Source organism: Poecilia mexicana, unplaced genomic scaffold, assembly GCF_051168715.1.
Source record: "Poecilia mexicana isolate PSO_F unplaced genomic scaffold, ASM5116871v1 scaffold_17, whole genome shotgun sequence".
Taxonomy (NCBI): Eukaryota; Metazoa; Chordata; class Actinopteri; order Cyprinodontiformes; family Poeciliidae; genus Poecilia; species Poecilia mexicana.
In genome coordinates this window covers 6010617-6034663 of record NW_028263386.1, presented here as the reverse complement: position 1 = coordinate 6034663, position 24047 = coordinate 6010617, and the positions used below count along the sequence as shown (strand labels likewise).

At 41.6% G+C, this 24047-nt stretch overlaps 1 protein-coding gene and 35 non-coding genes across 36 annotated transcripts; all 36 read right to left on the bottom strand.

Moving 5' to 3' along the window:
- Positions 1-106: 106 nt before the first annotated feature.
- On the bottom strand, positions 107-189 carry trnal-cag (transfer RNA leucine (anticodon CAG)). Its single transcript has one exon. It is a non-coding gene; the product is annotated as a tRNA-Leu (tRNA).
- A 288-nt stretch (positions 190-477) lies between these two features.
- On the bottom strand, positions 478-560 carry trnal-cag (transfer RNA leucine (anticodon CAG)). The gene has a single exon. It is a non-coding gene; the product is annotated as a tRNA-Leu (tRNA).
- Positions 561-857: 297 nt separating this feature from the next.
- Positions 858-940, bottom strand: trnal-aag (transfer RNA leucine (anticodon AAG)). Its single transcript has one exon. It is a non-coding gene; the product is annotated as a tRNA-Leu (tRNA).
- Positions 941-1279: 339 nt separating this feature from the next.
- trnal-cag (transfer RNA leucine (anticodon CAG)) lies at positions 1280-1362 on the bottom strand. The gene has a single exon. It is a non-coding gene; the product is annotated as a tRNA-Leu (tRNA).
- A 288-nt stretch (positions 1363-1650) lies between these two features.
- Positions 1651-1733, bottom strand: trnal-aag (transfer RNA leucine (anticodon AAG)). The gene has a single exon. It is a non-coding gene; the product is annotated as a tRNA-Leu (tRNA).
- Positions 1734-2072: 339 nt separating this feature from the next.
- Positions 2073-2155, bottom strand: trnal-cag (transfer RNA leucine (anticodon CAG)). The gene has a single exon. It is a non-coding gene; the product is annotated as a tRNA-Leu (tRNA).
- A 288-nt stretch (positions 2156-2443) lies between these two features.
- Positions 2444-2526, bottom strand: trnal-aag (transfer RNA leucine (anticodon AAG)). Its single transcript has one exon. It is a non-coding gene; the product is annotated as a tRNA-Leu (tRNA).
- A 339-nt stretch (positions 2527-2865) lies between these two features.
- On the bottom strand, positions 2866-2948 carry trnal-uag (transfer RNA leucine (anticodon UAG)). Its single transcript has one exon. It is a non-coding gene; the product is annotated as a tRNA-Leu (tRNA).
- Positions 2949-3248: 300 nt separating this feature from the next.
- On the bottom strand, positions 3249-3331 carry trnal-cag (transfer RNA leucine (anticodon CAG)). The gene has a single exon. It is a non-coding gene; the product is annotated as a tRNA-Leu (tRNA).
- Positions 3332-3670: 339 nt separating this feature from the next.
- trnal-aag (transfer RNA leucine (anticodon AAG)) lies at positions 3671-3753 on the bottom strand. The gene has a single exon. It is a non-coding gene; the product is annotated as a tRNA-Leu (tRNA).
- A 339-nt stretch (positions 3754-4092) lies between these two features.
- On the bottom strand, positions 4093-4175 carry trnal-cag (transfer RNA leucine (anticodon CAG)). The gene has a single exon. It is a non-coding gene; the product is annotated as a tRNA-Leu (tRNA).
- A 288-nt stretch (positions 4176-4463) lies between these two features.
- On the bottom strand, positions 4464-4546 carry trnal-aag (transfer RNA leucine (anticodon AAG)). Its single transcript has one exon. It is a non-coding gene; the product is annotated as a tRNA-Leu (tRNA).
- Positions 4547-4885: 339 nt separating this feature from the next.
- On the bottom strand, positions 4886-4968 carry trnal-uag (transfer RNA leucine (anticodon UAG)). The gene has a single exon. It is a non-coding gene; the product is annotated as a tRNA-Leu (tRNA).
- A 300-nt stretch (positions 4969-5268) lies between these two features.
- trnal-cag (transfer RNA leucine (anticodon CAG)) lies at positions 5269-5351 on the bottom strand. The gene has a single exon. It is a non-coding gene; the product is annotated as a tRNA-Leu (tRNA).
- A 339-nt stretch (positions 5352-5690) lies between these two features.
- Positions 5691-5773, bottom strand: trnal-cag (transfer RNA leucine (anticodon CAG)). Its single transcript has one exon. It is a non-coding gene; the product is annotated as a tRNA-Leu (tRNA).
- A 288-nt stretch (positions 5774-6061) lies between these two features.
- Positions 6062-6144, bottom strand: trnal-aag (transfer RNA leucine (anticodon AAG)). Its single transcript has one exon. It is a non-coding gene; the product is annotated as a tRNA-Leu (tRNA).
- Positions 6145-6483: 339 nt separating this feature from the next.
- On the bottom strand, positions 6484-6566 carry trnal-cag (transfer RNA leucine (anticodon CAG)). The gene has a single exon. It is a non-coding gene; the product is annotated as a tRNA-Leu (tRNA).
- Positions 6567-6854: 288 nt separating this feature from the next.
- trnal-aag (transfer RNA leucine (anticodon AAG)) lies at positions 6855-6937 on the bottom strand. The gene has a single exon. It is a non-coding gene; the product is annotated as a tRNA-Leu (tRNA).
- A 339-nt stretch (positions 6938-7276) lies between these two features.
- trnal-cag (transfer RNA leucine (anticodon CAG)) lies at positions 7277-7359 on the bottom strand. The gene has a single exon. It is a non-coding gene; the product is annotated as a tRNA-Leu (tRNA).
- A 288-nt stretch (positions 7360-7647) lies between these two features.
- On the bottom strand, positions 7648-7730 carry trnal-aag (transfer RNA leucine (anticodon AAG)). Its single transcript has one exon. It is a non-coding gene; the product is annotated as a tRNA-Leu (tRNA).
- Positions 7731-8069: 339 nt separating this feature from the next.
- On the bottom strand, positions 8070-8152 carry trnal-uag (transfer RNA leucine (anticodon UAG)). Its single transcript has one exon. It is a non-coding gene; the product is annotated as a tRNA-Leu (tRNA).
- Positions 8153-8452: 300 nt separating this feature from the next.
- Positions 8453-8535, bottom strand: trnal-cag (transfer RNA leucine (anticodon CAG)). The gene has a single exon. It is a non-coding gene; the product is annotated as a tRNA-Leu (tRNA).
- A 339-nt stretch (positions 8536-8874) lies between these two features.
- On the bottom strand, positions 8875-8957 carry trnal-cag (transfer RNA leucine (anticodon CAG)). The gene has a single exon. It is a non-coding gene; the product is annotated as a tRNA-Leu (tRNA).
- A 288-nt stretch (positions 8958-9245) lies between these two features.
- trnal-aag (transfer RNA leucine (anticodon AAG)) lies at positions 9246-9328 on the bottom strand. The gene has a single exon. It is a non-coding gene; the product is annotated as a tRNA-Leu (tRNA).
- Positions 9329-9667: 339 nt separating this feature from the next.
- Positions 9668-9750, bottom strand: trnal-cag (transfer RNA leucine (anticodon CAG)). The gene has a single exon. It is a non-coding gene; the product is annotated as a tRNA-Leu (tRNA).
- A 288-nt stretch (positions 9751-10038) lies between these two features.
- Positions 10039-10121, bottom strand: trnal-cag (transfer RNA leucine (anticodon CAG)). The gene has a single exon. It is a non-coding gene; the product is annotated as a tRNA-Leu (tRNA).
- A 288-nt stretch (positions 10122-10409) lies between these two features.
- Positions 10410-10492, bottom strand: trnal-aag (transfer RNA leucine (anticodon AAG)). Its single transcript has one exon. It is a non-coding gene; the product is annotated as a tRNA-Leu (tRNA).
- A 300-nt stretch (positions 10493-10792) lies between these two features.
- Positions 10793-10875, bottom strand: trnal-cag (transfer RNA leucine (anticodon CAG)). The gene has a single exon. It is a non-coding gene; the product is annotated as a tRNA-Leu (tRNA).
- A 297-nt stretch (positions 10876-11172) lies between these two features.
- trnal-uag (transfer RNA leucine (anticodon UAG)) lies at positions 11173-11255 on the bottom strand. The gene has a single exon. It is a non-coding gene; the product is annotated as a tRNA-Leu (tRNA).
- Positions 11256-11543: 288 nt separating this feature from the next.
- trnal-aag (transfer RNA leucine (anticodon AAG)) lies at positions 11544-11626 on the bottom strand. Its single transcript has one exon. It is a non-coding gene; the product is annotated as a tRNA-Leu (tRNA).
- Positions 11627-11965: 339 nt separating this feature from the next.
- Positions 11966-12048, bottom strand: trnal-cag (transfer RNA leucine (anticodon CAG)). The gene has a single exon. It is a non-coding gene; the product is annotated as a tRNA-Leu (tRNA).
- Positions 12049-12336: 288 nt separating this feature from the next.
- Positions 12337-12419, bottom strand: trnal-aag (transfer RNA leucine (anticodon AAG)). Its single transcript has one exon. It is a non-coding gene; the product is annotated as a tRNA-Leu (tRNA).
- Positions 12420-12758: 339 nt separating this feature from the next.
- trnal-cag (transfer RNA leucine (anticodon CAG)) lies at positions 12759-12841 on the bottom strand. The gene has a single exon. It is a non-coding gene; the product is annotated as a tRNA-Leu (tRNA).
- A 339-nt stretch (positions 12842-13180) lies between these two features.
- Positions 13181-13263, bottom strand: trnal-cag (transfer RNA leucine (anticodon CAG)). The gene has a single exon. It is a non-coding gene; the product is annotated as a tRNA-Leu (tRNA).
- Positions 13264-13560: 297 nt separating this feature from the next.
- Positions 13561-13643, bottom strand: trnal-cag (transfer RNA leucine (anticodon CAG)). Its single transcript has one exon. It is a non-coding gene; the product is annotated as a tRNA-Leu (tRNA).
- A 5964-nt stretch (positions 13644-19607) lies between these two features.
- Positions 19608-22031, bottom strand: LOC148154563 (tripartite motif-containing protein 16-like). Its single transcript, XM_088014590.1, has one exon. It carries the CDS (start codon positions 21944-21946, stop codon positions 20261-20263), a length of 1686 nt encoding a protein of 561 aa, XP_087870716.1. The 5' UTR covers positions 21947-22031; the 3' UTR covers positions 19608-20260.
- Between the last annotated feature and the right edge of the window lie 2016 nt (positions 22032-24047).

Genomic DNA, 24047 nt, shown 5'->3' with positions numbered 1-24047 from the left:
GTTATTGGCAAACTTGACAATAGACTCTTTTGTTCCGCCTCAAATGACATAAACTGCGCCTATTCCTGGCACTAACATGATGCACTCTCTTAAATGCAAAGAAATGTGTCAGAAGTGGGATTCGAACCCACGCCTCCAGGAGAGACTGCGACCTGAACGCAGCGCCTTAGACCGCTCGGCCATCCTGACTTCCACGAGCAGTGTGTGAGATGTCTTCGCATACGGTATGCTCAAAGGGCGAATCACGGTTGAAGGACAAGAGACTATTTGAACAGAGCAATAAGCAAAATTCAGAAGGTTTTCTGCCAAATTATGGGTTGAGTTTACCATTATAAGCTTTGAATGATTTTATTCTAGAGAACCACTCAACATGTCCCACCAATGTTGGCAAACTTGACCATAGACTCTCTTGTTCTGCCTCAAATGACACCTTTTCCTGGCACCAACATCATGCACTCTCTTAAATGCAAAGAAATGTGTCAGAAGTGGGATTTGAACCCACGCCTCCAGGAGAGACTGTGACCTGAACGCAGCGCCTTAGACCGCTCGGCCATCCTGACTTCCATGAGCAGCGTGTGAGATGTCTTCGCATACGGTATGCTCAAAGGGCGAATCACAGTTGAAGGACAAGAGACTATTTGAACAGAGCAATAAGCAAAATTCAGCAGGTTTTCTGCCAAATTATGGGTTGAGTTTACCATTATAAGCTTTGAATGATTTTATTCTAGAGAACCACTCAACATGTCCCACCAATGTTGGCAAACTTGACCATAGACTCTCTTGTTCCGCCTCACATGACATAAACTGCGCCTATTCCTGGCACTAACATGATGCACTTTCTTAAATGCAAAGAAATCTGTCAGAAGTGGGGTTTGAACCCACGCCTCCAGGAGAGACTGCGACCTTAACGCAGCGCCTTAGACCGCTCGGCCATTCTGACTTCTATGAGCAAAGAGTGAAATGCGTCCGCAGGCGGTATGCTCGAAGGGCGATCAACACGACAATTCAAGAAGGAAAATAGACTATTTGAACATAGCAAGAAGCAAAATTCAGCAGGTTTTCTGCAAATTACGGGTTGAGTTTGCATTCCGGCCATGGCCCCCTTATTAATTGTTACCATAATAAGCTTTGAATGATTTTATTCTGGAGTACCACTGAACATGTCCCACAAATGTTATTGGCAAACTTGACAATAGACTCTTTTGTTCCGCCTCAAATGACATAAACTGCGCCTATTCCTGGCACTAACATGATGCACTCTCTTAAATGCAAAGAAATGTGTCAGAAGTGGGATTCGAACCCACGCCTCCAGGAGAGACTGTGACCTGAACGCAGCGCCTTAGACCGCTCGGCCATCCTGACTTTCACTAGCAGTGTGTGAGATGTCTTCGCATACGGTATGCTCAAAGGGCGAATCACGGTTGAAGGACAAGAGACTATTTGAACAGAGCAATAAGCAAAATTCAGCAGGTTTTCTGCCAAATTATGGGTTGAGTTTACCATTATAAGCTTTGAATGATTTTATTCTAGAGAACCACTCAACATGTCCCACCAATGTTGGCAAACTTGACCATAGACTCTCTTGTTCTGCCTCAAATGACACCTTTTCCTGGCACTAACATGATGCACTTTCTTAAATGCAAAGAAATCTGTCAGAAGTGGGGTTCGAACCCACGCCTCCAGGAGAGACTGCGACCTTAACGCAGCGCCTTAGACCGCTCGGCCATTCTGACTTCTATGAGCAAAGAGTGAAATGCGTCCGCAGGCGGTATGCTCGAAGGGCGATCAACACGACAATTCAAGAAGGAAAATAGACTATTTGAACATAGCAAGAAGCAAAATTCAGCAGGTTTTCTGCAAATTACGGGTTGAGTTTGCATTCCGGCCATGGCCCCCTTATTAATTGTTAGCATAATAAGCTTTGAATGATTTTATTCTGGAGTACCACTGAACATGTCCCACAAATGTTATTGGCAAACTTGACAATAGACTCTTTTGTTCCGCCTCAAATGACATAAACTGCGCCTATTCCTGGCACTAACATGATGCACTCTCTTAAATGCAAAGAAATGTGTCAGAAGTGGGATTTGAACCCACGCCTCCAGGAGAGACTGCGACCTGAACGCAGCGCCTTAGACCGCTCGGCCATCCTGACTTCCACGAGCAGCGTGTGAGATGTCTTCGCATACGGTATGCTCAAAGGGCAAATCACGGTTGAAGGACGGTAGACTATTTGAACAGAGCAATAAGCAAAATTCAGCAGGTTTTCTGCCAAATTATGGGTTGAGTTTACCATTATAAGCTTTGAATGATTTTATTCTAGAGAACCACTCAACATGTCCCACCAATGTTGGCAAGCTTGACCATAGACTCTCTTGTTCTGCCTCAAATGACACCTTTTCCTGGCACTAACATGATGCACTTTCTTAAATGCAAAGAAATCTGTCAGAAGTGGGGTTCGAACCCATGCCTCCAGGAGAGACTGCGACCTTAACGCAGCGCCTTAGACCGCTCGGCCATTCTTACTTCTATGAGCAAAGAGTGAAATGCGTCCGCAGGCGGTATGCTCGAAGGGCGATCAACACGACAATTCAAGAAGGAAAATAAGACTATTTGAACATAGCAAGAAGCAAAATTCAGCAGGTTTTCTGCAAATTACAGGTTGAGTTTGCATTCCGGCCATGGCCCCTTATAAATTGTTACCATAATAAGCTTTGAATGATTTTATTCTGGAGTACCACTGAACATGTCCCACAAATGTTATTGGCAAACTTGACAATAGACTCTTTTGTTCCGCCTCAAATGACATAAACTGCGCCTATTCCTGGCACTAACATGATGCACTCTCTTAAATGCAAAGAAATGTGTCAGAAGTGGGATTCGAACCCACGCCTCCAGGAGAGACTGCGACCTAAATGCAGCGCCTTAGACTGCTCGGCCATCCTGACTTCCACGAGCAGCGTGTGAGATGTCTTCGCATACGGTATGCTCAAAGGGCGAATCACGGTTGAAGGACAAGAGACTATTTGAACAGAGCAATAAGCAAAATTCAGCAGGTTTTCTGCCAAATTATGGGTTGAGTTTGCCATTATAAGCTTTGAATGATTTTATTTTGGAGTAAAACTGAACATGTCCCACAAATGTTATTGGAAAACTTGACAATAGACTCTTTTGTTCCGCCTCAAATGACATAAACTGCGCCTATTCCTGGCACTAACATGATGCACTCTCTTAAATGCAAAGAAATGTGTCAGAAGTGGGATTCGAACCCACGCCTCCAGGAGAGACTGCGACCTGAACGCAGCGCCTTAGACCGCTCGGCCATTCTGACTTCTATGAGCAAAGAGTGAAATGCGTCCGCAGGCGGTATGCTCGAAGGGCGATCAACACGACAATTCAAGAAGGAAAATAAGACTATTTGAACATAGCAAGAAGCAAAATTCAGCAGGTTTTCTGCAAATTACGGGTTGAGTTTGCATTCCGGCCATGGCCCCTTATAAATTGTTACCATAATAAGCTTTGAATGATTTTATTCTGGAGTACCACTGAACATGTCCCACAAATGTTATTGGCAAACTTGACAATAGACTCTTTTGTTCCGCCTCAAATGACATAAACTGCGCCTATTCCTGGCACTAACATGATGCACTCTCTTAAATGCAAAGAAATCTGTCAGAAGTGGGGTTCGAACCCACGCCTCCAGGAGAGACTGCGACCTTAACGCAGCGCCTTAGACCGCTCGGCCATTCTGACTTCTATGAGCAAAGAGTGAAATGCGTCCGCAGGCGGTATGCTCGAAGGGCGATCAACACGACAATTCAAGAAGGAAAATAAGACTATTTGAACATAGCAAGAAGCAAAATTCAGCAGGTTTTCTGCAAGTTACGGGTTGAGTTTGCATTCCGGCCATGGCCCCTTATAAATTGTTACCATAATAAGCTTTGAATGATTTTATTCTGGAGTACCACTGAACATGTCCCACAAATATTATTGGCAAACTTGAAAATAGACTCTTTTGTTCCGCCTCAAATGACATAAACTGCGCCTATTCCTGGCACTAACATGATGCACTCTCTTAAATGCAAAGAAATGTGTCAGAAGTGGGATTCGAACCCACGCCTCCAGGAGAGACTGCGACCTGAACGCAGCGCCTTAGACCGCTCGGCCATCCTGACTTCCACGAGCAGCATGTGAGATGTCTTCGCATACGGTATGCTCAAAGGGCAAATCACGGTTGAAGGACGGTAGACTATTTGAACAGAGCAATAAGCAAAATTCAGCAGGTTTTCTGCCAAATTATGGGTTGAGTTTACCATTATAAGCTTTGAATGATTTTATTCTAGAGAACCACTCAACATGTCCCACCAATGTTGGCAAACTTGACCATAGACTCTCTTGTTCTGCCTCAAATGACACCTTTTCCTGGCACTAACATGATGCACTTTCTTAAATGCAAAGAAATCTGTCAGAAGTGGGGTTCGAACCCACGCCTCCAGGAGAGACTGCGACCTTAACGCAGCGCCTTAGACCGCTCGGCCATTCTGACTTCTACGAGCAAAGAGTGAAATGCGTCCGCAGGCGGTATGCTCGAAGGGCGATCAACACGACAAATCAAGAAGGAAAATAAGACTATTTGAACATAGCAAGAAGCAAAATTCAGCAGGTTTTCTGCAAATTACAGGTTGAGTTTGCATTCCGGCCATGGCCCCTTATAAATTGTTACCATAATAAGCTTTGAATGATTTTATTCTGGAGTACCACTGAACATGTCCCACAAATGTTATTGGCAAACTTGACAATAGACTCTTTTGTTCCGCCTCAAATGACATAAACTGCGCCTATTCCTGGCACTAACATGATGCACTCTCTTAAATGCAAAGAAATGTGTCAGAAGTGGGATTCGAACCCACGCCTCCAGGAGAGACTGCGACCTAAATGCAGCGCCTTAGACTGCTCGGCCATCCTGACTTCCACGAGCAGCGTGTGAGATGTCTTCGCATACGGTATGCTCAAAGGGCGAATCACGGTTGAAGGACAAGAGACTATTTGAACAGAGCAATAAGCAAAATTCAGCAGGTTTTCTGCCAAATTATGGGTTGAGTTTGCCATTATAAGCTTTGAATGATTTTATTTTGGAGTAAAACTGAACATGTCCCACAAATGTTATTGGAAAACTTGACAATAGACTCTTTTGTTCCGCCTCAAATGACATAAACTGCGCCTATTCCTGGCACTAACATGATGCACTCTCTTAAATGCAAAGAAATGTGTCAGAAGTGGGATTCGAACCCACGCCTCCAGGAGAGACTGCGACCTGAATGCAGCGCCTTAGACCGCTCGGCCATTCTGACTTCTATGAGCAAAGAGTGAAATGCGTCCGCAGGCGGTATGCTCGAAGGGCGATCAACACGACAATTCAAGAAGGAAAATAAGACTATTTGAACATAGCAAGAAGCAAAATTCAGCAGGTTTTCTGCAAATTACGGGTTGAGTTTGCATTCCGGCCATGGCCCCTTATAAATTGTTACCATAATAAGCTTTGAATGATTTTATTCTGGAGTACCACTGAACATGTCCCACAAATGTTATTGGCAAACTTGACAATAGACTCTTTTGTTCCGCCTCAAATGACATAAACTGCGCCTATTCCTGGCACTAACATGATGCACTCTCTTAAATGCAAAGAAATGTGTCAGAAGTGGGATTTGAACCCACGCCTCCAGGAGAGACTGCGACCTGAACGCAGCGCCTTAGACCGCTCGGCCATCCTGACTTCCACGAGCAGCATGTGAGATGTCTTCGCATACGGTATGCTCAAAGGGCAAATCACGGTTGAAGGACGGTAGACTATTTGAACAGAGCAATAAGCAAAATTCAGCAGGTTTTCTGCCAAATTATGGGTTGAGTTTACCATTATAAGCTTTGAATGATTTTATTCTAGAGAACCACTCAACATGTCCCACCAATGTTGGCAAGCTTGACCATAGACTCTCTTGTTCTGCCTCAAATGACACCTTTTCCTGGCACTAACATGATGCACTTTCTTAAATGCAAAGAAATCTGTCAGAAGTGGGGTTCGAACCCACGCCTCCAGGAGAGACTGCGACCTTAACGCAGTGCCTTAGACCGCTCGGCCATTCTGACTTCTATGAGCAAAGAGTGAAATGCGTCCGCAGGCGGTATGCTCGAAGGGCGATCAACACGACAATTCAAGAAGGAAAATAAGACTATTTGAACATAGCAAGAAGCAAAATTCAGCAGGTTTTCTGCAAGTTACGGGTTGAGTTTGCATTCCGGCCATGGCCCCTTATAAATTGTTACCATAATAAGCTTTGAATGATTTTATTCTGGAGTACCACTGAACATGTCCCACAAATATTATTGGCAAACTTGAAAATAGACTCTTTTGTTCCGCCTCAAATGACATAAACTGCGCCTATTCCTGGCACTAACATGATGCACTCTCTTAAATGCAAAGAAATGTGTCAGAAGTGGGATTCGAACCCACGCCTCCAGGAGAGACTGCGACCTGAACGCAGCGCCTTAGACCGCTCGGCCATCCTGACTTCCACGAGCAGCATGTGAGATGTCTTCGCATACGGTATGCTCAAAGGGCAAATCACGGTTGAAGGACGGTAGACTATTTGAACAGAGCAATAAGCAAAATTCAGCAGGTTTTCTGCCAAATTATGGGTTGAGTTTACCATTATAAGCTTTGAATGATTTTATTCTAGAGAACCACTCAACATGTCCCACCAATGTTGGCAAACTTGACCATAGACTCTCTTGTTCTGCCTCAAATGACACCTTTTCCTGGCACTAACATGATGCACTTTCTTAAATGCAAAGAAATCTGTCAGAAGTGGGGTTCGAACCCACGCCTCCAGGAGAGACTGCGACCTTAACGCAGCGCATTAGACCGCTCGGCCATTCTGACTTCTATGAGCAAAGAGTGAAATGCGTCCGCAGGCGGTATGCTCGAAGGGCGATCAACACGACAATTCAAGAAGGAAAATAAGACTATTTGAACATAGCAAGAAGCAAAATTCAGCAGGTTTTCTGCAAATTACGGGTTGAGTTTGCATTCTGGCCATGGCCCCTTATAAATTGTTACCATAATAAGCTTTGAATGATTTTATTCTGGAGTACCACTGAACATGTCCCACAAATGTTATTGGCAAACTTGACAATAGACTCTTTTGTTCCGCCTCAAATGACATAAACTGCGCCTATTCCTGGCACTAACATGATGCACTCTCTTAAATGCAAAGAAATGTGTCAGAAGTGGGATTCGAACCCACGCCTCCAGGAGAGACTGCGACCTGAACGCAGCGCCTTAGACCGCTCGGCCATCCTGACTTCCACGAGCAGCATGTGAGATGTCTTCGCATACGGTATGCTCAAAGGGCAAATCACGGTTGAAGGACGGTAGACTATTTGAACAGAGCAATAAGCAAAATTCAGCAGGTTTTCTGCCAAATTATGGGTTGAGTTTACCATTATAAGCTTTGAATGATTTTATTCTAGAGAACCACTCAACATGTCCCACCAATGTTGGCAAACTTGACCATAGACTCTCTTGTTCTGCCTCAAATGACACCTTTTCCTGGCACTAACATGATGCACTTTCTTAAATGCAAAGAAATCTGTCAGAAGTGGGGTTCGAACCCACGCCTCCAGGAGAGACTGCGACCTTAACGCAGCGCCTTAGACCGCTCGGCCATTCTGACTTCTACGAGCAAAGAGTGAAATGCGTCCGCAGGCGGTATGCTCGAAGGGCGATCAACACGACAAATCAAGAAGGAAAATAAGACTATTTGAACATAGCAAGAAGCAAAATTCAGCAGGTTTTCTGCAAATTACAGGTTGAGTTTGCATTCCGGCCATGGCCCCTTATAAATTGTTACCATAATAAGCTTTGAATGATTTTATTCTGGAGTACCACTGAACATGTCCCACAAATGTTATTGGCAAACTTGACAATAGACTCTTTTGTTCCGCCTCAAATGACATAAACTGCGCCTATTCCTGGCACTAACATGATGCACTCTCTTAAATGCAAAGAAATGTGTCAGAAGTGGGATTTGAACCCACGCCTCCAGGAGAGACTGCGACCTAAATGCAGCGCCTTAGACTGCTCGGCCATCCTGACTTCCACAAGCAGCGTGTGAGATGTCTTCGCATACGGTATGCTCAAAGGGCGAATCACGGTTGAAGGACAAGAGACTATTTGAACAGAGCAATAAGCAAAATTCAGCAGGTTTTCTGCCAAATTATGGGTTGAGTTTGCCATTATAAGCTTTGAATGATTTTATTTTGGAGTAAAACTGAACATGTCCCACAAATGTTATTGGAAAACTTGACAATAGACTCTTTTGTTCCGCCTCAAATGACATAAACTGCGCCTATTCCTGGCACTAACATGATGCACTCTCTTAAATGCAAAGAAATGTGTCAGAAGTGGGATTCGAACCCACGCCTCCAGGAGAGACTGCGACCTGAACGCAGCGCCTTAGACCGCTCGGCCATTCTGACTTCTATGAGCAAAGAGTGAAATGCGTCCGCAGGCGGTATGCTCGAAGGGCGATCAACACGACAATTCAAGAAGGAAAATAAGACTATTTGAACATAGCAAGAAGCAAAATTCAGCAGGTTTTCTGCAAATTACGGGTTGAGTTTGCATTCCGGCCATGGCCCCTTATAAATTGTTACCATAATAAGCTTTGAATGATTTTATTCTGGAGTACCACTGAACATGTCCCACAAATGTTATTGGCAAACTTGACAATAGACTCTTTTGTTCCGCCTCAAATGACATAAACTGCGCCTATTCCTGGCACTAACATGATGCACTCTCTTAAATGCAAAGAAATGTGTCAGAAGTGGGATTCGAACCCACGCCTCCAGGAGAGACTGCGACCTGAACGCAGCGCCTTAGACCGCTCGGCCATCCTGACTTCCACGAGCAGCATGTGAGATGTCTTCGCATACGGTATGCTCAAAGGGCAAATCACGGTTGAAGGACGGTAGACTATTTGAACAGAGCAATAAGCAAAATTCAGCAGGTTTTCTGCCAAATTATGGGTTGAGTTTACCATTATAAGCTTTGAATGATTTTATTCTAGAGAACCACTCAACATGTCCCACCAATGTTGGCAAACTTGACCATAGACTCTCTTGTTCTGCCTCAAATGACACCTTTTCCTGGCACTAACATGATGCACTTTCTTAAATGCAAAGAAATCTGTCAGAAGTGGGGTTCGAACCCACGCCTCCAGGAGAGACTGCGACCTTAACGCAGCGCATTAGACCGCTCGGCCATTCTGACTTCTATGAGCAAAGAGTGAAATGCGTCCGCAGGCGGTATGCTCGAAGGGCGATCAACACGACAATTCAAGAAGGAAAATAAGACTATTTGAACATAGCAAGAAGCAAAATTCAGCAGGTTTTCTGCAAATTACGGGTTGAGTTTGCATTCCGGCCATGGCCCCTTATAAATTGTTACCATAATAAGCTTTGAATGATTTTATTCTGGAGTACCACTGAACATGTCCCACAAATGTTATTGGCAAACTTGACAATAGACTCTTTTGTTCCGCCTCAAATGACATAAACTGCGCCTATTCCTGGCACTAACATGATGCACTCTCTTAAATGCAAAGAAATGTGTCAGAAGTGGGATTCGAACCCACGCCTCCAGGAGAGACTGCGACCTGAACGCAGCGCCTTAGACCGCTCGGCCATCCTGACTTCCACGAGCAGTGTGTGAGATGTCTTCGCATACGGTATGCTCAAAGGGCGAATCACGGTTGAAGGACAAGAGACTATTTGAACAGAGCAATAAGCAAAATTCAGTAGGTTTTCTGCCAAATTATGGGTTGAGTTTACCATTATAAGCTTTGAATGATTTTATTCTAGAGAACCACTCAACATGTCCCACCAATGTTGGCAAACTTGACCATAGACTCTCTTGTTCTGCCTCAAATGACACCTTTTCCTGGCACCAACATCATGCACTCTCTTAAATGCAAAGAAATGTGTCAGAAGTGGGATTTGAACCCACGCCTCCAGGAGAGACTGTGACCTGAACGCAGCGCCTTAGACCGCTCGGCCATCCTGACTTCCATGAGCAGCGTGTGAGATGTCTTCGCATACGGTATGCTCAAAGGGCGAATCACAGTTGAAGGACAAGAGACTATTTGAACAGAGCAATAAGCAAAATTCAGCAGGTTTTCTGCCAAATTATGGGTTGAGTTTACCATTATAAGCTTTGAATGATTTTATTCTAGAGAACCACTCAACATGTCCCACCAATGTTGGCAAACTTGACCATAGACTCTCTTGTTCTGCCTCAAATGACACCTTTTCCTGGCACTAACATGATGCACTTTCTTAAATGCAAAGAAATCTGTCAGAAGTGGGGTTTGAACCCACGCCTCCAGGAGAGACTGCGACCTTAACGCAGCGCCTTAGACCGCTCGGCCATCCTGACTTCCACGAGCAGCATGTGAGATGTCTTCGCATACGGTATGCTCAAAGGGCGAATCACGGTTGAAGGACAAGAGACTATTTGAACAGAGCAATAAGCAAAATTCAGCAGGTTTTCTGCCAAATTATGGGTTGAGTTTGCCATTATAAGCTTTGAATGATTTTATTCTGGAGTAAAACTGAACATGTCCCACAAATGTTATTGGAAAACTTGACAATAGACTCTTTTGTTCCGCCTCAAATGACATAAACTGCGCCTATTCCTGGCACTAACATGATGCACTCTCTTAAATGCAAAGAAATGTGTCAGAAGTGGGATTCAAACCCACGCCTCCAGGAGAGACTGCGACCTGAACGCAGCGCCTTAGACCGCTCGGCCATACTGACTTCCATGAGCAGTGTGAGAGATGTCTTCGCATACGGTATGCTCAAAGGGCGAATAACGATTGAAGGATGATGGACTATTTGAACATAGCGAGAAGCAAAAATCAGCAGGTTTTCTGCCAAATTATGGGTGGAGTTTACCATTATAAGCTTTGAATGATTTTATTCTAGAGAACCACTCAACATGTCCCACCAATGTTGGCAAACTTGACCATAGACTCTTTTGTTCTGCCTCAAATGACATAAACTGCACCTCTTCCTGGCACTAACATGATGCACTCTCTTAAATGCAAAGAAATGTGTCAGAAGTGGGATTCGAACCCACGCCTCCAGGAGAGACTGCGACCTAAACGCAGCGCCTTAGACCGCTCGGCCATCCTGACTTCCACGAGCAGTGTGTGAGATGTCTTCGCATACGGTATGCTCAAAGGGCGAATCACGGTTGAAGGAAAAGAGACTATTTGAACAGAGCAATAAGCAAAATTCAGCAGGTTTTCTGCCAAATTATGGGTTGAGTTTACCATTATAAGCTTTGAATGATTTTATTCTAGAGAACCACTCAACATGTCCCACCAATGTTGGCAAACTTGACCATAGACTCTCTTGTTCTGCCTCAAATGACACCTTTTCCTGGCACTAACATGATGCACTTTCTTAAATGCAAAGAAATCTGTCAGAAGTGGGGTTTGAACCCACGCCTCCAGGAGAGACTGCGACCTTAACGCAGCGCCTTAGACTGCTCGGCCATTCTGACTTCTATGAGCAAAGAGTGAAATGTGTCCGCAGGCGGTATGCTCGAAGGGCGATCAACACGACAATTCAAGAAGGAAAATAAGACTATTTGAACATAGCAAGAAGCAAAATTCAGCAGGTTTTCTGCAAATTACGGGTTGAGTTTGCATTCCGGCCATGGCCCCTTATAAATTGTTACCATAATAAGCTTTGAATGATTTTATTCTGGAGTACCACTGAACATGTCCCACAAATATTATTGGCAAACTTGAAAATAGACTCTTTTGTTCCGCCTCAAATGACATAAACTGCGCCTATTCCTGGCACTAACATGATGCACTCTCTTAAATGCAAAGAAATGTGTCAGAAGTGGGATTCGAACCCACGCCTCCAGGAGAGACTGCGACCTGAACGCAGCGCCTTAGACCGCTCGGCCATCCTGACTTCCACGAGCAGCATGTGAGATGTCTTCGCATACGGTATGCTCAAAGGGCAAATCACGGTTGAAGGACGGTAGACTATTTGAACAGAGCAATAAGCAAAATTCAGCAGGTTTTCTGCCAAATTATGGGTTGAGTTTACCATTATAAGCTTTGAATGATTTTATTCTAGAGAACCACTCAACATGTCCCACCAATGTTGGCAAACTTGACCATAGACTCTCTTGTTCTGCCTCAAATGACACCTTTTCCTGGCACTAACATGATGCACTTTCTTAAATGCAAAGAAATCTGTCAGAAGTGGGGTTTGAACCCACGCCTCCAGGAGAGACTGCGACCTTAACGCAGCGCCTTAGACCGCTCGGCCATTCTGACTTCTATGAGCAAAGAGTGAAATGCGTCCGCAGGCGGTATGCTCGAAGGGCGATCAACACGACAATTCAAGAAGGAAAATAAGACTATTTGAACATAGCAAGAAGCAAAATTCAGCAGGTTTTCTGCAAATTACAGGTTGAGTTTGCATTCCGGCCATGGCCCCTTATAAATTGTTACCATAATAAGCTTTGAATGATTTTATTCTGGAGTACCACTGAACATGTCCCACAAATGTTATTGGCAAACTTGACAATAGACTCTTTTGTTCCGCCTCAAATGACATAAACTGCACCTATTCCTGGCACTAATATGATGCACTCTCTTAAATGCAAAGAAATGTGTCAGAAGTGGGATTCGAACCCACGCCTCCAGGAGAGACTGCGACCTGAACGCAGCGCCTTAGACCGCTCGGCAATTTTGACTTCTATGAGCAAAGAGTGAAATGCGTCCGCAGGCAGTATGCCCGAAGGGCGATCAACACGACAATTCAAGAAGGAAAATAGACTATTTGAACAAAGCAAGAAGCAAAATTCAGCAGGTTTTCTACAAATTACTGGATGAGTTTGCATTCCAGCCATGGCCCCCTTATAAATTGTTACCATAATAAGCTTTGAATGATTTTATTCTGGAGTACCACTGAACATGTCGCACAAATGTTATTTGCAAACTTGACGATAGACTCTTTTTTTCTGCCTCAAATGACATAAACTGCGCCTATTCCTGGCACTAACATGATGCACTCTCTTAAATGCAAAGAAATGTGTCAGAAGTGGGATTGAAACCCACGCCTCCAGGAGAGACTGCGACCTGAACGCAGCGCCTTAGACCGCTCGGCCATACTGACTTCCATGAGCAGTGTGAGAGATGTCTTCGCATACGGTATGCTCAAAGGGCGAATAACGATTGAAGGATGATGGACTATTTGAACATAGCGAGAAGCAAAAATCAGCAGGTTTTCTGCCAAATTATGGGTGGAGTTTACCATTATAAGCTTTGAATGATTTTATTCTAGAGAACCACTCAACATGTCCCACCAATGTTGGCAAACTTGACCATAGACTCTTTTGTTCTGCCTCAAATGACATAAACTGCACCTCTTCCTGGCACTAACATGATGCACTCTCTTAAATGCAAAGAAACATGTCAGAAGTGGGATTCGAACCCACGCCTCCTGGAGAGACTGCGACCTGAACGCAGCGCTTTAGACCGCTCGGCCATCCTGACTTCCATAAGCAGTGTGAGAGATGTCTTCGCATACGGTATGCTCAAAGGGCGAATCACGATTGAAGGACGATATACTATTTGAACATCGCGATAAGCAAAATTTGGCAGGTTTTCTGCAAATTACGGGTTGAGTTTACCATTATAAGCTTTGAATTATTTTATTCTAGAGCAGGAGTGTCAAACTCAGTTTCACCCAGGGCCACTTCAGCATATTGGCCCCCCTCAATGGGCCACATTGACGGTACAAATGAGGAGGGCATCCCTGCTAAAACACACCCCAGACAAAAGGCTGACTTCCCTCGTTCAGTTCTGTAGAGGCTTATAATGAGTCAATGGTCCAGGTGTGTTACAGAAGGAACCATCTAAAGCTGCAGATGGTAGCTCTGGAAAACTAGACTTGGGCAGCCCCAGCATAAATGTATAAAAATACAATGTTAAAAATACATTAAACAACTCATATTGTTAAATAACTGATTTTATGTATTGAAGTTTTAAATATTACATTTGAGCTTCCATGGATGTAAAATTACTGCTCAGTTTAAAAATTACAATATTTAAATATTTAAAGGTGAGCAAGCAAATAATAAAAACAAGTCACATGGGCAGACATTATAGACTTTATGCAAAGATTTAGTCTCAGAGGCAACTGAAACCAATTAATTTAAAAATCCTTTCTGAATATCATCTCATGGACTCTGAACTAAATGCGTCTTTCTGACCAGAGCTGACAGCGAGTTGAAGAGTTATGGACCGGACGCTTTGGAGCGTCTGGAGGAGCTGCAGACGTAACATCTGTCCGTTTTGGAGAAGCGAAACCACGCAAAACAAAAAAATAAAAATCCTGGTAAAAGCTCACACCGGACCTCACAGGGTAAAACACTCAGAGTTCAGTTGATCTGTTTGGATCAGACAGATCCAACTGACTGATGAATTAGCGCAGATTTTTCTGCAGATGGGAACCAGAAGGAAGTTGTTCAGACCCCAGCGGGTGAAGTGATGCTAATTTAAGTGAAGTCGCTTAATTTAATTTATTAAAAGTTATTGGGGTGGTTTCTGTCACTATGAGAAAAATGTAGATGTAGACACATGTGCATTACGCCATTGAACTACCAATTGGTAATTGAAGTAAAGTAGCTTCGATTTCAAAGAAGCTGACATTGAAGTCGATTGGCAAATGAACCATCACCAAAGAGGAAGGCTCTTGTCTCACTGCACCCCAAAAGATGCATAACCTACAAAAACCATTTCTATCTGGTTTTGAACCAGAGACCTTTTGCGTGTAAAGCAAACTTGATAACCACTACACTACAGGAACTGAACTTCTGTGCTTTGTTTCAGCTTGAGGTCCCAAAGTTGATGATGTGAGATGCAACATGAAAATTTCAACTTAGGTTTGCACTCAGATGCCTGGATTCAGAGTACAGACCATGACACCACAGAGCCGTGATGACCTTTACTAAACACCTGTGATAAATAGAACATGCAAAATCTGTTTCTGTCTGGTTTTGAACCAGCAACCTTTTGCATGTGAAGCAAATGTGATAACCACTACACTACAGGAACTCATGCTGTTTGCAGTGTTCCTGGTAGATGATCCACATTTTGTTAGAGAGTAACGTCAATGATGGGCATGGAACAATGTCAAATACCACAGATCCTCTCAGAGAGCACAGTAACTTGGTGAACAAACTGTCAGACTTATACTTGTGCCTAATTTCACATTACAGTCCATAAACTAAGCCTGGGATCAAAAAATTGATTGAAGATGTCATTAGCAGAGACAAATGGTTCTACAGAGACTTGGCTAAATGGCTATAAAATAAAATCAATACTTACAAATAAAAGATGGTTCAAAAATACAATTAACACTTCAAAATACAAAATCTCTGGAAAATAAAATATTATGTATGTTGTTTTGAAAAGCATTAGAATATAAGCACTTTTATCAAATCTTCATTGTGGTAAGATCATGTGAGTTCTTAAATCCATGGAAACTCATCAGTTTGTAAGGTAGGTGAGTTAGCTCAGCAGGTTAGAGCACGGCGCTGGTAATGCTGAGGTTGTCGGTTCAAACCCCGTATGGGGCAATTCATGTCTAAGGTCTTTCAGACAATCAACACTTCAAAATAAGTAAGGGTTCAAAAATAAAATCAACACTTCACAATAAATAAGGTTTCAAAAATAAAATCAACACTGCAAAATAAATAAGGGTTCAATAATAAAATCAACACTGCAAAAATAAATAAGGGTTCAAAAATAAAATCAACACCTTGCAATTAAAAAAAATGGTTCAAAAATAAAATCAACACTTCAAAATGTATAATGGTGACTGTTTCTGTCTGTTCAGTCCATAAACTAAGCCTGGGATCAAAAAATATATTGCAGAGACGAATGGTTCTACAGAGTATTGGCTAAATGACTAAAAAGTAAAATCAATTCTTGCAAATAAAAAATGGTTAGGAAGCGCATTACAAACTTTTGGTTGACAATTCAAGTCTCCATTACAGACCAGAGAAAACTAAAGAGAAATCAACGTTGTGTTAATCCATTTGAGGAGCCGGCAGTTTATCTGGAGGAAATAAATGACGATGCAAAAGTTAATTAGACTGTAACATGCGCAGTCCGCTGCTCAACCACTGCGGACGAGGCTCCGCCGCTGTGAAGACTTAGAAATGTGAAGTCGCTTAGATGTGGATACATTTATCTGCTTAATTGGTGATGGGATCTGGATTCACGGTGAATATTATCTAAACCGCATAAAATGCGACTAAATAGCCGATGTTAATATGATTGTAATTTCACGGATAAAAATAGTACATGACTGATTTTTATTTATTTATTTATTTTTTATGTTGTCGGTCAAGATAACGTCTAGCGCGACCTGCCGCCCTGACACCAACTCACACACATCTTCATTCACAGTCTTACTTGTAAATCGATTTTTCTTTTCTTGGATGTTTTGATGTTAGCTTGCGGATGTCTCAGTTTTATTCGCTGGGAAAATCAATAAGCAGCTTGAGTTGACTCTGCTGCTCTCTAGTGGCGAGAAGCCGTAATGTTGGCTGGTAAACATCGGAATGCATGTTTACCAGCATGCATTCTACAGATGTAGTTTGTAGTCAATTTGTGCTCAAAACCTATTTTAAGTAAATCATCGGCCTATAAAATGCTGGGGCAGGCCACATAAAATGACATGGCGGGCCTTGAGTTTGACATATGTGTTCTAGAGAAACACTTAACATGTCCCACAAATGTTGGCAAACTTGACCAGACTGTCTTGTTCTGCCTCAAATGACACCTTTTCCTGGCACTAACATGATGCACTTTCTTAAATGCAAAGAAATCTGTCAGAAGTGGGATTTGAACACACACCTCCAGGAGAGACTGCGACCTTAACGCAGCGCCTTAGACCGCTCGGCAATTCTGACTTCTATGAGCAAAGAGTGAAATGCGTCCGCAGGCGGTATGCTCGAAGGGCGATCAACACGACAATTCAAGAAGGAAAATAGACTATTTGAACATAGCAAGAAGCAAAATTCAGCAGGTTTTCTGCAAATTACGGGTTGAGTTTGCATTCCGGCCATGGCCCCCTTATTAATTGTTACCATAATAAGCTTTGAATGATTTTATTCTGGAGAACCACTGAACATCTCCCACAAATGTTGGCAGACCTGACCATAGATCATCTTGCTCTGCCTCAAATGAGGCAAATTGCACCTATTACTGGCACTAACATGATGCACTTTCTTAAGTGCAAAGGAATGTGTCAGAAGTGGGATTCGAACCCACGCCTCCAGGAGAGATTGCGACCCATTTAAAACTTTATAAGTTAACAAAAGAATCTTAAAATCTATTCGATAAAAGACAGGCAGCCAGTATAAAGATGTCAGAGTTGGCCTTATATGGTCATGCTTCCTGGTTCCTGTAAGAAGCCGTGCTGCTGCGTTCTGGATCATTTGAAGTCGCTGAATCTGTGATTTTTCTATCCCTCTATATAAAGAGTTGCAGTAAGGAATTCTTATGAAGGCATGGATAAGTCCTTCAATGTCCTTAAAACAGGAGTAAGATTTAACTTTTGCTAAACGCCGAAGGTGGTAGAAACTCGATTTAACGTCAGAACTAACTTGTTTATCTAGCTTTAAAGAGCTGTCAAGAATGAAACAAAGATTCCTGGCAGAGGTCTGACAACACCGAGCCAAGGAACCAAGAATCTGATTTGGATTTGTAGTCTGAAGTTTTTGACCAAATAAAAGAACTTGAGTTTTGCTTTCATTGAGGTGAAGAAAGTTTTTTTCCATCCATAATTTAACTTCAGCTGAACAGTTTATCAACAGCTGAAGATAATCATTTGTACCATTTTGCATTCTAAGGGGCAAATAAATCTGGATGTCATCTGCAAAGCAATGAAAAGAAATATTAAATTTTTGGAAGATCTTACCAAGAGGCAGTAAATACAAGATAAACAAAATGGGCTCTAAAATTGACCCTTGGGGAACACCATACTTTAAAGGTCTGGCCCCAGAACAGGATTGATCAAGATGAACAGAGAAAGTTCTGTTTCCCAGATAAGATTTAAACCATTCGAATACTGAGCCTCGCAGGCCAACACAGTGTTTTAATCTATGTAAGAGAATCTGATGATCTACAATGTCAAATGCAGAGATCGAATCTAAAAGTAATAAAACAGCAACGTTGCCTGAATCAACTGTTAAGAGGAGATCATTATACACTCGGAGCGGCAGATTTAGTGCCATGAGCAACTTTAAACTCAGACTGAAACTTCTCAGTTATATTATTATCTTTTAAAAACATTTCAAGCTGAATAAAAACTAATTATTCAAGAATTTCAAGTATAGTGGAATTTGTTTACAATAACGGAACAACCAATGAGTGTCCTTTTCAAGAAAGTAAAGCAATTAATTAAAATGCTCTGAAAAACGAAATAAAATGCTAACATTTTATTCACTGGATTCTGTTTTTATATTTTAGTTTATACAAACTTGCATATTGGAACAATGCAGAAATATAAATGAACCATATCATTCTATAAAACTGTTAATATAAAACTTAGTCTCATGTTAACCATCTGCTACAGGACATTTGGTAAAACATACCTGCATTTAACACAACGGGCATGGAAGTAAGATCAGTCTCTGGGATAAAACAAGCTCCTGCAAGGAGGAGCCAAAATGTTACCACGTGGGAAATACCCACTGCACTTTCTCATGAACTAAACATTCTCAAAAACGACATAATAACAGAACTAGCGTGGCCCAGACCGAACATATTTCAACAATATGCAAAAACAAAAACCACAAACACACTTCACAAAATGCATAAATAATATTTCTTCATCACATGGCAGAGACACGTTACCTCGTCGGTGATCCTCATGGCTCTGAGGATTGATTACCCATAATACCCCGCTCTTTCTAGGGTGAATGCAATACAACTTTTTACTAGCAGATGGTGCATTTTAGCAGGATTTAACCTGAACCATTTTAACTATGTTACACTATCACATGTTTTGATTTTCACTTTTCCATATTTGTCACTTTGCAATAACTTTAAATATGCATGTCCAGTGTTTCCTTTCAAAAGCATTTCTTGACTTCCACCTTAATTTATTTTATTTATTTTTTTCCATTCTCTTTGGCTTATATCCCAAGTTGATTAAACTCCAGGTTAGAGGGTCAACTTCCATGCAGTTTAATGAGAAATTTGTCAAACTATTTGCTCTTTGTGGAGTTGAATGTCGCATGTACTCATGCATTTCTTTAAATGTGTGGTTCTGGTATCAAATTTAGGCACTGCCTTTTTTATATAACACTGGAGGTAGCCAGTAAAGATGAGACTGCAGGGAACTAGTAGGGGCTATGCTGACATTTTTATTCCAGTTTGAGAATATTTATCGGAATTACAGTGTAGATTTTTAGAGGCCCTTCAGTAAAATTAGCCTTGATCTTTTGTTTTTTGCTGAACTGATTTAGGGAGAAATCAGTATGTGAACCTTAAACAGCTTTCAACACAGCTGTATCTTTTTCTTTGAGCTTCATGCAGTTTTACAGCTCTAGGCTGGCTGACAAGTTTGAAGCTATTTGCCATCTTAAAGGGTCTGACTCACATGAACAAACTGATTTCAAGTGTTTGTTTCAGTAAAATGAAAATGTGGACAAAAGGTTGAAATTGAGACGGTTACATTTTAACTAAATGTTTCAGAGCTGAAGCTGTAGAAAAACTTAAATCTTGAAACAGCATCTATTTTCTCTTACCTTTGGAATGACAAAATACATTTAAAAGATTTGATTTTTACAACCTGCAAACAGTTCAACATTGAGCAAAAACTTTATTTAGAAGTTTATACTGAAGATATCTAGAACATAACACAAATCACAATAACTCTGTATCATGTCATGATGCAACAAACTGTGTTCAAAGGGAAACATGAGTAAAATATCTCCCACATTTTTTCACTTTCTGGAATAAATTGCACTTCAGAGTTCAGTGACTGAAATAAACCAAACAAATCAAACTAGAACTTTTTTGTGTGATGAACTGATATAGTTGTAGACCTGAAATAAAGTGTAAATAGTTGAACTAAAAGTTAGAAACTGAACCTAAGCATTACTTGTTTTGAGTTTACATATTTCAGCAGAATCTCCAGTGATGTAAATATAAACTCCAGCCAGCAGCGGCTGAGTGAATGTGGTCTGGACTCTGTGGATCAGAGTCATGGATTCAGAGACGCTGTAGAAGGACAGAATACCTGCTCTGTGGTCCAGGTACACTCCGACTCTGGAGGAAACTGGACCTGAGACGGAGGTCCAGTCATTGTTGTGACCAAATTTATAACCATCTTGGGAACAATTTAATGCCCAAGATTTGTCAGTATACCCAAATCCACATTTTTTCCCACTTCCTACTCTGCAGATATTCTTGTATGCGACTGCTATAAAAGCTCCTCTTCCTCTCCTCTCCACCTCCCAGTAACAACGTCCAGTCAGACTCTCTCTGCTCAGAACCTGAAAGTAATGAGTGAATCTGTCTGGGTGACTAAAATAAGACTGGATTTTACTTGTTCTGGTCACCTTCCTGTTCCCCTCTGATAGTGCCAGCTGTGTTTGTGCCGTGTCTGGATCCAGAGTGATTTGACATGAATATCTTAAGAATCCATCTCTGCTCTTTGGTTCTGGTTCTGACAGTAGAACATCCACCTCAGTGACCTTCAGTGAGATGTTTGTCCATGAGTCTCTCAGGACGTCCTGTAGTTTGTCTCTGAGCTCTGACACAGCTGCTGTCACGTCCTCAAAGTGTCTCAGAGGACGGATGTTGATGCTGGATGAGTGTGTCGACTCCCTGAGTGCTGGCAGTGAGGGGTAGTTGAGGAGAAACTGGTTGTGATCCTCTGTGTGTGAGAGCTGCTCCAGCTCAGCGTCTTTCCTCTTCAGCTCAGTGATCTCCTGCTGCAGCTTCTCCTGAACATCTTTGACTCGACTCACTTCAGTTTCCTGCTGGGATCTGATCTGCTGCTTCACATCAGATCTTCTTTTCCGGAGGAGACGGATCAGCTCAGTGAAGATCTTCTCACTGTCCTCCACTGTTTTATCAGCAGAGACATTGATGGCCTCCACCTCCTGTTGAAGCAGCTTCACATCTTTCTCTCTGTCCTGGATTCTCTGCTGGATGTTTCCTCGTCTCTCCTCCAGCTCTCTCTGCCTCTCAGTCCTTTCTGCTGCAGCTGACACTGTGTCATGACCTTTATGTTCATCTACAGAGCAGAGATAACAGATACACTTCTGATCAGTGCGGCAGAAGACCTCCAGCAGCTTATCATGCTTAGAGCAGATGTTCTCCTGGAGGTTCTTGGACGGCTCCATCAGCTTGTGTTTCTTAAATGTAGCTGAATCATAATGAGGCTGAAGGTGTTTCTCACAGAAAGAGGCCAGACAGAATAAACAGGACTTGATGGCTTTCAGTTTTCTTCCAGTGCAGAAATCACAGGCCACATCTTCAGGTCCAGCATAGCAGTGGTCAGCAGGAGCAGCTTGGAGTCCAGTCTTCTTCAGCTCTTCTATTAAATCAGCTAACATGATGTTTTTCTCCAGCACAGGCCTTGGAACGAAGGTTTTCCTGCACTGACTGCAGCTGTGGATCCCTTTCTGATCCTCTCCATCCCAGTGGGTTTTAATGCAGTTCATACAGTAGCTGTGTCCACAGGGAATCGTCACAGGATCCCTCAGTAAATCCAGACAGATCGAACAGCAGAATTTTAGTCGGTCAGGTTGATTTTCTTGCTGCGCCATTTTCCTCTTAACTGTAACCCTCAAATACTTTCAATTTTGATATATGAACTTCCCATCTGCTCTGACGGTGGAAAAGGAGAAATATGTAGGAGTGGCATGGTTAACTGGCAGCGTGAGTTAAGGTGTTTCTGTGAAACAAGGAAATGAGACAAGAATAAACTGAATTTAGTTCTGTTGTTTTCTTGTTTTTCAGGAAGAAGATTATTATTTTAGCTCAATTTGATGCCTCAAGGTTCAGAATTTTAAAAGGGTTGTAATACTTCACACAGTAGCTGTCTTCACTGGGAATACTTACTGGATACTTCAGCAAATCCAGCAGAATTTTAATTGCTCAAGCTGACGCCCTCACTGTGACATTTTCTGTCACAGTTCCACTTTCTGTGAAACAGAACGTAGCGTTGGCTCTGAAAGGCAGCAGGTCTGTGCTGTCAGCCTGGCGAACAAGGAAATGAGAATAAGGCAAACCTGACCTTTACTACCCAGTTCTCACACTTTGAGGTCAAAGATCTGGGGAGGAGCAGAAGCACATGAATACGTAAGAGTAACAAAGATCCTCTAGAATGAGAGGGACAATGTATTTAACATATAAATTACAACAAAGGGGCGAGAACTTAAGTAACAAATTAGATCTCTCTCCTTATAGTTTGGTTTCAGAGGAAGGATAGTCTCTTATGCTCAAATTAAAGCAGAAACTTAAAGTTTAAAGACTTACTATATGTTAGTAAAGCTTTTACCTCTTTTGATTATCTGAAATCCTTTTGTGCTAAAAACTTAAAACTGACAGATGGTGTACGTTGTTTTTGAAAGATAATCAAAAACATATAAATAGCACACTTTGCATCGCATTCAAGCTGAGTAGATTATAGCACAGAGGTGGAAGCAAAGAACAAAAAGTTTGAATTAATAATATTTATTAATATGCATCAGACCTGTTATGTTTAACACTTAATTGAGTTTTAATTTAGTACAACATATTCAAAATATTTACAGGTATCAAGGTTTGAATATTATTTGTAATAAATGCCTTCTTAAGACAGCTGAGCAGGTGTGTATCCAGAGGGTTTTCAACAGGGGTAAATGGAGGCCAGTGATGATCTTGAAGTGTAATACAAAAATAAACGATGAGGCAGAACAAAATCTAAAATCCAAAACCTATTTTGCATGATGGAGCAATCTGTTATTTATCAATTCAGCTGAATTAAATTCATTTTTTGTCATATTTTTTGTTATACAATACAAAAAGACGATCAACAGTATTACACTTTCTTTTTTTTACCACAAACCAAATGTCATAAGTCTTTTTTATTTATTTTTTTACACAGTAAAGGTTTATTATTGTAATTATATAAATGTGAAGTAATTACTTCTGAATTAATTATTCTGAAAAGGACACAAAGTCAACAATTTAGAACTTTTTTGTCAACAGTTCATACTTTTATATTTTTTAAGAGGTGGACTATAAAAATACCTCTCGTAACACAACAAAACAAAACTTGATTTTCTGAACAGTTTGACATCAGCTCTTATGTCAATGTTGACATAAGATGTATCTGAATAATATAAGATATTGAACATCCTGAAAAATTATATCCTGAAGAAATATACTTTTTTTTAATGTTGAACATCTCAAGCTATTGAAGATGAAGAAAATCTTTACGAGATGATGATGTTCATCTTGTGAAGATGCTCTGAACATCTTCAACATAAGACAAAGATCATCCTATGTGGTTCAACCCCACATTGAACCACGTTGAACATAAAATGTTCAATTCAAGATATTGAAAATGTTGAACACAAGATATTCAAGAACATCTTGAACCCTTTTTCTGGTGTTAAAATGGTTTTATAATTCACGGGTCCAAAATGACCCATAAGACAATCCTTGTATCCTAGTGCTGTACAGCCCACATGGAAATATATACAAAAATAAGTATCACTTTTTCTAATGACGGAGTCAATTTAGGAAACGTTATAAAATTTCAAGCTTTAAAAAGATAGTTTAGGGTATTTTTTCAACAGCTAAACAAGGTAATGTGTCACTTTTGACCTGCAAGACAACACAAGGGTTAAGCACTTCCTGACTCCCAGCACGTATTTCTAA

Bases quoted from the DNA above. Each gene is read 5' to 3' on its own strand.
- LOC148154563 (XM_088014590.1), bottom strand. From the start codon at position 21,946: ATGGCGCAGCAAGAAAATCAACCTGACCGACTAAAATTCTGCTGTTCG.